We start from the raw sequence: 14,123 nt of genomic DNA, 5'->3' as shown, positions 1-14,123 counted from the left end.
ATGATTAGAATCCCTCACATGGCAGAAGAGAGCATTGTTAGTGTCTGCAGACTTAACACTTCTCTTGTGTTCTTTAAGTCTGTCATTCAGTGTACGGCCAGTTTCGCCAAAGTATTGGAGAGGACAAGATGAACAGGAAATAGAGTAGACACCAGCAGCATTAGAAGCAGGAGGAGCAGTGTGAACTAGATTGCTACGAAGTGTGTTAGTTTGTCGAAAGGCGAGTTTAATGTCAAGAGGACGAAAGGTATTGGTAAAAGTTTTGAGTTCAGATATGAAGGGAAGGCATAGTACAGTGCTACTAGTGTTGGAAGCAGGTTTAGGATGAAAGAAATTTCGTTTAGATTGAGAGTGGGCACAGTTGATGAAATGCAAAGGATAACCAAGGCGAGAGAATGATTTGTAGATAAAGGCAATTTCAGAATCAAGAAACTGAGGGTCGCTGATGCGTAGAGCGCGGAGGAAGAGAGAGACGAGGACACTTTTCTTAACAGAAGGAGGATGGTAGGAAAAGAAGTGAATGTACATGCATGGGTTTACGATAGACAGAGAAAGAGAACCCAGACACAGAGCTGTGAACATGAACATCAAGAAAAGGAAGGAGGGAATTAGATTCCCACTCAACTTTGAAATGGATAGAAGGAGCCAGATTGTTAAGAGAGGCGAGGAAAGGCTGGAAAAGATTAAGGTCATGAGGCCATAAAGCAAAAATGTCATCAACATAGCGAAGCCAGAGAGAGGGACGAGTATCAATAGAAGGAAGAAGAACAGTTTCGAAGTATTCCATGTAGAAATTAGCAAGAACAGGGGAGAGAGGGCAACCCATAGCGACGCCGAAAGTTTTGAGTGTAATATTTACTGTTGAAAGAGAAAGAGTTAGAGTCAACACAGAGTCTAATGAGATCGAGGAAAACATCAGTGGGAAGCAGGAGAGGAAGGAGGCCTTCAGACGCCTTCTGTCTAAGGAAAGAGAGAACGTCATCGAGCGGAACATTAGTGAACAGAGAGTCGACATCAAGACTAAGCATCTTACAAAAGGGCTGCAGGCGCAGTCTTTCTATGAAGTCCTGAGAGTGACGAAGGTGGGCAGGGGAAAAAGTGCCAAGGTCTCCTTCTCATTCGGTGGTTATAGTAGGAGCTGCCTCGTATGGGCCAATAGGCCCTCTGCATTTCTCATTACTACTATCCCCCACACCTTACTTTGCTCCTCAGCTCTCTCTTGCCTATTTATTGCCTGTCTCTACCTCCTCTTCACAATCGACTTGAGAATGGTCCAGGACGGACCGTACCATCGTCGTCCCTTCAACTTCTAGTGTGTGGTCTGGTCAACATACTTCAGCCACGTTATTGTGACTCATCGCCTGAACACCTGTTGTATTAACAGTGAAAATTTTAACAGCACCTGCAGCCATAGTAGTAGTAAGAGCCTCTGCAGCTGTAGTAGTAGTAATAAGAGCACCTGTAGTAGTAGTAGTAAGAGCCTCTGCAGCTGTAGTAGTAGTAATAAGAGCACCTGTAGTAGTAGTAGTAAGAGCCTCTGCAGCTGTAGTAGTAGTAATAAGAGCACCTGTAGTAGTAGTAGTAAGAGCCTCTGCAGCTGTAGTAGTAGTAGTAATAGCACCCACAGCTGTAGTAGTAGCAGTAGTAGTAACAGCACCTGCTGCAGTGTTAATGGCATCCACAGTAGAATTAACAGCTGTGGCAATCAGAGAATCTGTGAGGTATGATGTGGCGAAGTCCGTGTACTTGTGTACTGGCGACCCCTGCCATGACGACGACTCGGGGGCTGTCGGCCAACTTCTGCCGCAGCTTGGTAAGGAGATTAGTACAAATAATTAAGGTCAATTTCAACACTCACTACTACAGGCTTACAATTTTTTTCTTTTTAAATATTACTTTGCATTAATATGAATAACCCCCACACTGAAGAGAACCTTTCATGTGCTGCAAAAGGCCTAATCATTTTATAAATTGGAGAGGTAGACACAGTCAAGCAAGATGACATTTATGCACTGGTGCCATAAGGAACTTGTGAAGTGTCTGAAGAGCATTCAGTTCAGCCCAGAATAACCTCTAACTTACCAGCTGGATTGCTTGCCCACCAACAAACTGCTATTTACACAAAACAACAACAACAACAAAAATTCAGTCGGTAGCATTATTTTCTAATTGCTAATGCCATTGAAGTATAGAAAATGGTTATTAATCCCCTTAAATTCTGCTTTGACTTTTGCATTAGACGGCTTAGGGATGATGACTTGTTGGTTATGTGAAGGCTGTCGACTCGTTACTTAAAGAAGTGACACCGTGTCACACCCGTCTGAGGCAAAGGTTAAGGTTAAGTAATCTTGGGGAAGATGACTTGGAGGTTACATGAAGGCTGCCGACTCATTACCTAGAGCAGTGATACTGTGTCACACCATGTAGTCCCTTCAAGTATTTCCCTCATGCAAGCCTCATGTTTGTTTCCCTCATGTTTCCTCGTACATTTGCAGGGCCCCTGTAGTACAATAGGTATGCTCTCGAATCTCAATCAAGGACTCCCATATTGGATGGAAATGGTTGGAAAAGTTTCCTTTTACACACTGACTCCATTCAACCAGCAGTAAATAGCTACCCAGGAGATAAGCAACTGATGTGGGGGCTGCATCCCGGTGGAAGTCCCAGTAGTTCAATCTCAGTGGGATTCTGTACACGTATTACACAGGCTTCCTGTCCCTATCAACACAAACTATTATATTGAGGCTGGAGACCACTGCACCACATGAGAAACAAAAATGATTTTATCCTCACCATTGCACCACTTTGGCGCCCAAAGAGCACTGTGATGCCATGGTGGCAGAGGCGGGCTGGAGATCCAGCTTCCTAATCTTTACTGCACCACTTGTCTCCATTCTCAGCCTTGCGTCTTCCAAGCTCCTAAAAAATATAGGAATGATAATGTGTCTGTGTGGAGTGTGAGGGGGGAGTGTGGTTGTGTGGAGTGTGAGGGGGGAGTGTGGTTGTGTGGAGTGTGAGGGGGGAGTGTGGTTGTGTGGAGTGTGAGGGGGAGTGTGGTTGTGTGGAGTGTGAGGGGGAGTGTGGTTGTGTGGAGTGTGAGGGGGGAATGTGGTTGTGTGGAGTGTGAGGGGGGAGTGTGGTTGTGTGGAGTGTGAGGGGGGAGTGTGGTTGTGTGAGGGGGGAATGTGTCTGTGTGGAGTGTGAGGGGGAGTGTGGTTGTGTGGAGTGTGAGGGGGGAGTGTGGTTGTGTGGAGTGTGAGGGGGAGTGTGGTTGTGTGGAGTGTGAGGGGGGTGTGGTTGTGTGGAGTGTGAGGGGGGAGTGTGGTTGTGTGGAGTGTGAGGGGGGAGTGTGGTTGTGTGGAGTGTGAGGGGGGAATGTGGTTGTGTGGAGTGTGAGGGGGGAGTGTGGTTGTGTGGAGTGTGAGCTTATCACAAGAACAGAATTTCATAGAGCCTGAGGAGCTCAGAGCTGCAGGTTCAATCACATCACACATCACATGACTTCAGTATTTTCCTTTGGTTGCATATTTATGCTTGGTGTACCATTTGATTTTTATTGTATTACTACATTTCTCTCTGGGCCTCTCTCCTGGTAGGCAAGAGTGGGTCTCGGAGGACTGGTGAACCTCTTTAGGACTTGGCCAAAATAGAGCTTACCTCTGGGAGTCAGCGAGGACTACCTCAATGAAAATGAGAAAGCCCTTCAACGTAAAACTCAGAAGTCACAGTCCCTAGTGACGTAGTGGTAACACACTCGCCCCCACACCCAGTAAGCAATCTGGTCTAGGTTCGTGTCCTGGCCAGGAAGAATTGACTGGATGCCAATCCTTAACTGTTGGCCCTTGATCATCCAGCTGTAATTGGGTACATGTTTGTAAACCGACTGTCAAAGTGTGCTTCAGGAAAAACTAGTATGGCAAGGCTTACCCTGAAATATGGAAAGGAAAAGCTTTCAGTCTTAACAGCAGTCACAAAGTCTCTCTCCCTGTACTGTCTTGTGTTAACAAAAATTTAACAAACCTTTTTAAGGAAGTGATGGGAGCCTTAAAGACAGGAACAACGTGTCGTCGCAATTTCCTCTTTCTCTTCAACTTCCACGATGAATCAATTTTCCAGAAGCAAGCTTTGCCCAGAGAACGTTCCAGTTTGATGAATTTATCGCAACTTGAGAGGTTACGATGAATGGATCTCTGAGAAGGACAAGCAAATCAATACCACACACTATCTACACTCTTGTCAAGGGGGTCTGAAATGGATAACTTTGTGAGGTCAGTTAGTCGGTAGAACACATACCAACAATGTGAGAACTAATATACACGTGTTCAAAACCAACAGTGCCTGGAGTGTACCTGGATGGTTCTGAGAGTTCTTCTACTCCTCAAGTCCAGTTACTCTACATAATGAACATTACACTATTTTCTAGGTTTTGAATTTTTTCTGTAATTTATCCAGTTAAAACAAATCAAAATCATGCACAAATACAGAGTATATTCGACATTCATGAACCAGACTTTCCGACTAATTCATATACTGCCACATTTCCGCAACACAAGTTAAAACAGTCCCCCGTTATCAGGAACCGTAAGTCTATTTGGCTCATTAAACATCTCCCAAGCCAGGCTCTGGCCTGCCCCAGGAGGCAACCCACAGCTGTTGTTGTTGTTTTAGATTCAGCTACTCAAAACAAAAAAGATCCAAGTAGCACGGGCTATGGTGAGCCCGTAGTGGACTTACCTGGCAAAGGAGCAGGGCTGTAACTTAGCAACAATGAACCCACAATAGATGATTAACTCCCAAGATCTATTAACTGGTAGGTGAACAGAGGCTCCAGACCAAAGGAAATTCACATGAACATCTCTGTCCTGCCATGGTAATCTAACCAGAGACCATTCAATTACAAGTCAACTGTACTACACGTAAATTACGTACAGTGTTGCCACATTTCAATCACAACTAATTTAAAATGATCAACTTAGTTTTCAAAAGACTGCAAATTTGGCATTTCAGCAATAACAAAATTTAAAAAATTTGAGTATAACTATACTTCAATAAAATATAGCTAAATTTGCTTTTTATAATATATAAACATTCAATTAATAATACCCATATGATAATTGCCATGAACTTAAGGAATTCACATGCTGTATAAATGCCACTCTGGGCATCTCTCGAAGCAAGCCATAAGTTACTCACTTAAGACAACATAAAGTTATTCCCAGTACCTACAGGTATACCTGGTTGATACCTGGTTGATGGGGTTCTGGGAGTTCTTCTACTCACAAAGCCCGGCCCGAAGCCAAGCTTGACTTGTGAGTTTGGTCCACCAGGCTGTTGCTTGGAGCAGCCCGCAGGCCCACATAGCCACCACAACCCGGTTGGTCCGGCACTCCTTAGAGAAAATGATCTAGTTTTCTCTTGAAGATGTCCACGGATGTTCCGGCATAAATCAACAACAGTCTAAGAATTGAGAAGAGTATGGGCCCCACTATGTCCTTACTACTCCAACAATCCTAATTATATTCCAACTCTACCTAATCTATGAAATGTTGCATTTTATGTACTGTACATGTTTCTGCATTAGGTGTCTTATGCCAATATGACATCATAATTTTAGTGCTGATACAGATTTAAGAGATCCTACTTTTCATTTTAGCCTGCCCAGTGTAACTTTTGAGCCGTGATGTAGCAGGGGTCGTAGCACGAGCTGGAGCACGACCAACACCACCACAACAGCCACCTACATCACCCATGCTTAAAATCAGTCACTGAACTTGCTCCAGGTGATGCTTCATGGATCTTTTTAGATATGATGACCAAAACCACACATCAGAAAATGGAGAAACGACAACGTGTCAGTCCGTCCTGGACCATTATCAAGTCGTGTGCACTTGTTTAGATATGCTCGACTACTGGTAGTTTTAAAGATTTAGTGACAAATTTTCTCCATTTCACTCATGCACCCCCTGAAGATGGGTCTTCAATTTAGATCCCAATAATAGACCGTCAAATGGAGCAAGCTCGGAGCCAGATTCTAAGCCTTCCCGGCGTAGGTGACAATAGTTCTAATGTAGGTCATGCTTCAGCTCCTAGTTCATGCGGTTATTCTGGACCTGTCCTCGTATCCTTTACAAGTACAGTGGAACCTCGGGTTACGAGCGTCCGTTTACAAGCCCGACTTGTTCGGAAAATTTGCATTTGGATACGAGCATTGCATCGGGTTACGAGTTTGTTGATACGCGTACGGGCCGACCTAGCGCCTGGTGGCACGACAATTGCGCCTCAGTTTACCAGTTCCTCGCGCCTAGTGACTATCCCGCCTGAATTCTTCACAAGGATTTACAGTTTTTTGTCGGATTTTTGGCCATTTGAGCATAAAAGTTGTTATTATATATCTCGCCATGGGTCCTAAGAAAGCCAGTGGTAAGGTTCAAGGCAAGAAATCACATGCGAGGATGACAATAGAGGAAAAACAAGAGATCATTCGTAAGCATGAAAATGATACTCGTGTTGTTGAACTAGCTTGGCAGTACAACAAATCTTCAGGGAAGGAAGAGGAGGCAGTAGAGAATGTCCCTTCCTCATTAAGAAAATGTGTGCAGTATGGGAAGGACTGCAAAGTTTTGCTGAAAAGAATTGCCCAGATAAAGCTGTAGTAGGCCGTTGCATTGATCATTTTAATGACACTGTGATGCCTCACTACAGACAAGTGTTGCAAAGAAGGAAAAAACAATCTTCAATCGAATGTTTCCTTGTTAGAAAAGTGAGAAAATCAAGCAGTGAGCCACAACCAGGACCTAGTGGTATGCAGGCAAAACGTGCCAGAGAGTGCACTCCAAATAAATCTTCACAGCCTGATGTCATAATGGAAGGGGACTTCCCTTCCAAACAGTAACACCTCTCCTCCTCCCCCCCTCCTCACCATCTTCCATACGCCAACAGCAGTCATCAGTAAGGGTAAGTAATAACGTGAACATACTTTTGTAGTGTAGATTTACATGAATTGGGTATAAAATTTAGTTTGAAGTGAGGTTTTTGGGTAGTCAGGAACAGATTAATTCATTTCCCATTATTTCTTGTGGGGAAATTATCTTCGGTTTATGAGTTTTCGGGTTACGAGCTGTCTCCAGGAACGGATTAAACTCTTAACCAAGGTACCCCCTGTACTATATGCAGTAGTTGCACTAACTCATCACTTTTTCCTATCCCATCCCAAATCCTTATCCTGACCACTTCCAAATGTTATATAGTCGTAATGGCTTGGCGCTTCTCCTCCCCCCCTTATCTCAGCACTTTTTCTGCACAATTATCTTCCGCCAATACTTATACAGTAATACAAAATCTTTCAGCAACACAGTACAGTAATTATATATTGGTACCCAGTATTTTATTCACCAATATGCTAAATCCAGTTTAGTTGAATTGGTGTTAATGCTTCAGTGAGTGGAGTGGCCTAAAGGTTAATTAAGTACAATAAATTCATTTTATTACCTTCCATCTTTTGGCATCTGATTGGAAATATGGATATTTCTTTGTGATATATGAATATATACCCCTCAGTGTACGCTGTTTGTTTGGAGACGAAGAAATTGCTTGTGAAATCAGCTGACTATAAGAAAATGGTGGCCTTGTGTAAATCTGGTGACAGAAAATAAAAAAAAACAATCAGAATGCATTACAGGGCTATAATCTGACTGTAAAAATATATTCCAAAACATAGATTAATGTTTTGATCTGATGGGGGGGAAATAATCTGCACCTTCCATGACAAAAGTTTTCAACATTGATTTATTTTTTATAAATTATCAAAAATGCCAGACAACAAAATTAGGAATAAGAATTTCTGTGGGATATTCCCATCCAACAGGCCACCATCACGCTCCACAGCACACACCACCAACACACTCCACCACAAGCACCCCAACACTCTCCACGGCACGCACCACCAACACTCCACGGCACGCACCACCAACATGCACCACCACACGCACCACCACACGCACCCCAACACACTCCATGAAATTATGTCAAGTCCGGACTGCCACAATTAGCTTCCACACATTCCACTAAAGAAAACAGTTAAAACGACTAATGTTAACATGATTCAGATAACATTAAAGCCTCGACATACCTCGGCCACGTCACCAGGACTGTGCTGGGGGCCAGAAGAGCTGAGCAAGGTGGAGTCGTCAGCCTCGTCACCCCGGGTGTGGCACGTGTCACGATGGAGGTAGTGTGAGGGAACGTGTCTACCATCTCCTGCACCTGCAGGAGTCTTGCCTTGGGGAGGGAGGTGATGATATTGCTGAGTTGATGCTGTCAAGTTCGATTGATTTTCATCATGTGTTGTTGGTGCTATCACTGTAGAGATGGAAAAATGTGTGTTAAATTTACTTTCTCTTAACTGCAACGATTATACAAGAGCATCCTGATATTACACAGGGATGCATTCCTGGGGATATCATATAGAATCAAATAATGTAAATATCAGCCTTAGAATAAGAATGACTTCAATCGTATCACTAAATATGGCCACCGGTTGCTTCTCGAGGCTAACAATTAAAGGGCGAGAACTCTTAGGGCTACGTATCTCTAGTGGCCTTGACAGGGACAGGAAGTCAGTGGCTTGTCAAAGGTCACCTATTGTTAACAAGGATTTTTTCCAACATGCGACCGTGCATGTTTATGGACCATGAGCAACAGGCCTTCCAGCTTGCAGCCCACAAGTCTTGTGGCTCCCCTCCACACACACAAGCATGGCCACATTCTGGCCACACAAGTGACACATCAACTAGATGAACAACTAGATGAATACAATTGCTGTATTCACTTGTATATACCTGTGGCATCAGCTGGCATATTCTTGACGGGTATATTCATGGCCGACGTGTTGAAGTTGCTGATGTCCATCAGGGATGACGACAGAACTAGCCATGAGCACCCTGCCGAACCAGTCCCCAGTAAGGAACCAAACGGGTATACCCAGCTAAATAACAAGGCAAATGTAAACTAAACCGCCTTGCCAAAGACTCACTGGTGACACCTGCTCACTAACTGTAGGGCAGGCGCCAGCTACCCACACCACATACAGGGTAGCTATACCCCTGGCGGAGCAGGAGTCAGGTGCCCTACACAAATCCACAGGAGCCTCCAGGACCCTCCAACACCTCTCCACAAATTCGCCTCCGGGCACCAGCTCTACACCGCAGGAACAAACCGCCAGGACGTAACCCTGAGGGCATCAAATGCCACGCATTCATGCCCTGGCTCAATCCCCCCTCTCCCACAAGCCCAATTAGATGAACATTTAAGTAAAGTCAGCCTTTATGGCGAGCCTTAGGCGAGGCACAAGCCAGGAGCCAGGTGTCCACTCGGCGCCAACATTATTTTAATGTCCTCTGGCACAATTGGTGACTATTTTGACATTCAGAGCTGATTCTTGATTTGCAAAAGCTGTGTCTAGATCTTTCGTGCCTATTGGAACGTGTAGATTGCGAGATTACTTGATTGATTGACTGATAAAGATTACGGGACCCCGTGGACAGGGCGAGAGGAGGTCCACCTTATGGCTCCCAGTGTTGTTGTTGGTGGGTCGGGGGCAGCTACAGCACTCCCTCATCTCCCACCAACTTTAGATTTACATTTAAATTTTTTATTCAGGTAAATGTACATATAATGAAGATGAGTTTTAAACATAATGTTGGATTTAAAGATAGAGCTAGTACATACACTACCTAAAGTCACTAATATGCATAGCGTTTCGGGCAAGGTGAGGTTGGGGGGGGGGGGGGGAAACTTAGTAGTAATTGGGATTTAAAGTATAAATTCTGTTGAAAAATCAAAAAAGGGGGAACATGGCAGAAAATAGCAATTATACAAGTTGGTCAATAAACGGCATTGTTTACAATAGTAAGACATGGGTTGACATTATAAATAAATAATAAATAAATAAATAAAGGGGTATAGGGGTAAGGAAGGTTACATGAGATAATTAGGTAGTGCTTCGTTTTTATCTTAAACTGGTTGAGAGAGGTACAGTCTTTAACATGGTTGGGAAGGTCATTCCACATTCTGGGCCCCTTTATTTGTAGAGCATTTCTAGTTTGGTTAAGTCGTACTCTTGGAATATCAAAACTGTATTTGTTTCTGGTGTGGTGCTCATGGGTTCTGTTACAACCTTCAATTAAGCTTTTGAGGTCAGGATTGGCATTACAGTTTAGCGTTTTATATATGTATAATACACATGAGAGAATGTGCAGTGACTTAATGTCTAACATATTCAGAGATTTGAGTAGGGGTACCGAGTGATGTCTGGGGCCAGAGTTGGATATTGTCCTAATAGCAGCTTTGTGTTGAGTAATTAGAGGATGTAAATGATTTTGGGTAGTAGAACCCCAAGCACAAATACCATAGTTGAGATATGGATAGATGAGGGAGTAATAGAGAGTCACCAGGGCAGGGCGAGGAACATAATATCTGATCTTAGAAAGAATGCCAACAGTTTTAGAAACTTTTTTTTATATATTTAGAATGTGTCCCTGGAAATTCAGCTTGTGGTCGATGAGAACACCAAGGAATTTGCCATCAACTTTGTTACTAATTTGGATATTGTTTATTCTTAGATTAATTTCATTTGATTCATTTGAGGATTTTTTACCAAACAGAATATAGAAAGTTTTGTCAATGTTAAGGGTGAGTTTGTTGGCAGTTAGCCAAAGATGGACTTTATTTAGCTCTTATTTAGCTTTATTTAGTAAATACTGAGCCTGTCAGCTCAGTATTTACTGTGTCATTTAGAGCAAGGGGGTCAGGGCTGGAGTAAATGAAGGTTGTGTTGTCAGCAAATAGAATTGGTTTGAGGTGTTGAGAGGCATTTGGAAGGTCATTACTGTAGATGAGAAAGAGGAGAGGGCCAAGTATGCTGCCCTGAGGAACACCAATGTTGATGGGTAGGGTGGGAGAAATATAATTATTCACAGAAACATACTGGAGCCTGTCAGTAAGGTAAGATTTGAGGTATTGCAGGGAGTGTCCTCTGACTCCATAATGATGTAATTTAAGAAGAAGGTTTTGGTGGTTGACAGTGTCAAAAGCCTTACGCAGGTCCACAAATAACCCAACAGGGAACTCATTTTTATCAAGAGCTGCATGTATCAAGTTAATCATACTAATAAGTGCATCGTTAGTGCTTTTTTTTGGGTCTGAAGCCATTGTAACACGGGTTAGGGTTCCTCTCTCTCTCTACTTCTCTTATCTTTCCTTCTTTTCCCTCTCTACCCGTATTCTTACTTTTTATTCTCTACCAAGGGACTCCAAAACTTTTACCAAAGCCAACTCCACGCCACGTGGTCCTAAGACGATTGACCGACTTAGGATTCTACACCCAGCATGACGTGACCTAGGCTTTCAGCAAAACCCTAGAGTCGCCTCTACGCTGCCTGCACCACCAGACCAGCAACACCGAGCAATGATCGAGGTCTGGATCGATCACGCTAATTAATCAACCTTGGGGCTTGATCCCCACTATAACCGATGACCGTGGAAACTTAAGAGTGTGAAATTAATTACACGGGAATGATTCGATGTTAGAATCGATGTTAGAATCGGCGCCCAATCCAACTCTGCCTCGTGTGGACCACGTGACCAGGACAAGTATACATAACACATGGAAATAATAAAATGCAAAATACTAACAAATTTAATTTATTAAAAGAAAAACTAAAACAAAATCTAAATATGTTCACTCCCTGTCACTTTAACACTCCCTACTTGACCTGAATGCAATGAGACTATCTCTATACATAACCATAGCAACTATACCTTGGGCAACCAGCTAAAGATGTTGGGCTGGTCTTGGGGAGAGGTAAGATGGATTGACCTCTCCCAGTTGCTCTGGACGCCACACTGCTCTCTTCCTCGTCTGGCCTAGCCCAGGCTAGAGCATTGTAACCTTCCGCCTAGTCAAAGTTTCACCAAGTTACTAGCAAGGTTTAAGTTATAACAATTAACCTCTGTTTGTACTGAATTGATCCAGACTGGTTGAATTATTTTACTGAAATTAAATTACACAAACATCTAACGGCAGAGCTGTTCCCGATCCCAAAAATGGTTAATTGAACTTTGAGAAATAGTAGACCTGTCAACCCTGATGACCTATGACCGCCGGTCACTCCGCCTTACAAGTTAGATCTGATTCGTGACGTCACTGATGGTGACTTAAACTCAATAATTAGAATACTCTTGATATTGTATCCAGTACTATTATACAATACAATTTTAATGCAAAATGAATATAGGCTAATTTTCTCTAAATTACTGAATACTATAGGATGATTCATTATACAAAACTATGAACAAAGATGCCCGCCATTTGTGACTCAGACCTGCTAATTCCCAGGGGACTGGGCGTTCAGATTCAGATTCAGATGTTTATTCAGGTATTCAGGTTATTATTCAGGCGTTGTTGAGAGGTCAGGTCCCTACTCGAACTTCTGGAACCTTCTGGATAATTCTTACAACAGCCTAGTTTGTTACAACCCCCCCCCCCCGCACAAGCACTTAGTAAACCTTGTTAATTTGTTAAAAATCACGAGGTTTAGTATCCAAACCCACAATTCAACTCATGCCACAAACAAAAGCTAACATAACTAATAAAATTTGACAAATAATAGTCCAACATCATAATAACCATGTTCACATTTCATAAATTTCTCAGCTGTCAACTGACAGCAATCCTCTAACATCAGGAAACATACATCCTATCCTTACTGACATAGCTAAATAACATGTCCCTACTCTACCATCAAAGACTAGCTATTAAACTCTCTTGGCTCTTCACTAGCCAAGTCCATGTGTCCTCTAGAGCCGGCCACACCGTGCTCAAACAAACATTAAAGTTATAACTTCAGACTGAACTTTCAGTCATCCGGGAGCGTACTACGGAACTATCAAGTTCACATCCGTGTACTAACCACTCCCCATCAATGTCAACCTTGACATGTTAAGGAACACACCTAATGTTTATTACATGTATCTAAAAATATAAAAAAATTCCTATACTATATCACAGGTTTCAGCTGACTGTACAGCCAAGTGTTCTCACTCACTAGAAGTGTCAATGTTTATATTGGTCCGCCTCTCCTGTGTTCAACCATTCTGCAAAAAATAGCACAACATAATTTTCCATAACCGTTTGTTCTGGGCTGAGACAATTACACAGGGGCTTCGATTTTGATTACTGACCAATTTATAGAGTTAAATTTTCATATATTATACCAGAATTATTTAAAATCTGTTTTTCAACATTTAAACAAAAGTGTCCAGATATTCTTTACACAGATGTTCAGAGCCAACTTTGTTGTTTTGTATCAATTGTTCATATTGAGTAAACGAGAAAAAAAATCGATGCTGCTGGATGCTGAATGTAGTCGCTGACGATGACGGTGTCGATCTTGCTTCTCCCCATGTGTAGACATCAATACCTTGTCCTCTTGTACTCCCATCCGGTACTCCTGAATGACGACAGAGTGTAGTAGAGCTGAGTGCCAAGTGACAGCTGTAGAATACTGTTACTTCGGCCATTAATCTTGCTCTCGACAGTCCACACGCCTTCGTATCAATCACAGTTCACACGGCAGTCTTGATGTTAAACTTGACGTCGCAGATGACCACAGCAGAGCAGGACTGGATGTACCAACGGTGTCTCTTAGCAGGAGTGGTGTCAGAAGGTCGTAGAGGCGGGTTGCTTGTTTGCAGAACAGGTGAATCTCGTCTTCCATCATTGCTCACGTCATCTCCGGCGTTTCTTGATGTCACCAGGTTACTAGGCCGTAAACACCAACTGTGTATACCCTCGTACCGCCGACTTTAGGCCAAAGGAAACAATTTTGCGACCTTCTATTGGCGAGTCCCGGTACTCTGTAGGGAAACCGTGCCTTCCACCTGTGACCGCCTTACTTCCGCTTTCGTGTTACTTCAGATGACGTAATCATTAATCTTCCGGCGAAATTCTTGAGTACTGCTACGTGCTTTCCATTTCTTGACCTCTCCTCCAACACTGCTGGAATGGCTGCAGTCTTGATGACGCAGCAGGTGGGTAGTGGTGATCTCGAGACAGCTACCCCGGC

General features: G+C 43.1%; 1 protein-coding gene across 6 annotated transcripts in view; it reads right to left on the bottom strand.

Moving 5' to 3' along the window:
* LOC123766742 (uncharacterized) overlaps nt 1-9,592 on the bottom strand; it is a 65,630-nt gene extending 56,038 nt beyond the window's left edge. Inside the window, exons 1-6 of one of the 6 annotated variants that reach the window (XR_011230877.1) lie at nt 8,838-9,589; nt 8,129-8,358; nt 7,489-7,635; nt 4,021-4,190; nt 2,794-2,919; nt 1,403-1,809 (exon numbers count right to left, since the gene is read on the bottom strand). Coding sequence is in view for 4 of the 6 variants with exons in the window: in XM_045756075.2 (XP_045612031.2) it covers nt 1,403-1,809; nt 2,794-2,919; nt 4,021-4,190; nt 7,489-7,635; nt 8,129-8,358; nt 8,838-8,907 (1,150 nt within the window). In the remaining 2 variants the exon portion in view is untranslated. Of the gene's footprint in view, nt 1-1,402; nt 1,810-2,793; nt 2,920-3,657; nt 3,797-4,020; nt 4,191-7,488; nt 7,636-8,128; nt 8,359-8,837 lie in introns of those variants that run through there. The other 5 variants (XM_045756075.2, XM_069337937.1, XM_069337931.1 and 2 more) reach the window with 5 other exon arrangements.
* Nucleotides 9,593-14,123: the final 4,531 nt, after the last annotated feature.

The sequence above is a fragment of the Procambarus clarkii genome, chromosome 5 (genome assembly GCF_040958095.1).
Source record: "Procambarus clarkii isolate CNS0578487 chromosome 5, FALCON_Pclarkii_2.0, whole genome shotgun sequence".
Lineage (NCBI taxonomy): Eukaryota > Metazoa > Arthropoda > Malacostraca > Decapoda > Cambaridae > Procambarus > Procambarus clarkii.
This window is presented reverse-complemented; position numbering and strand designations above follow the sequence as displayed.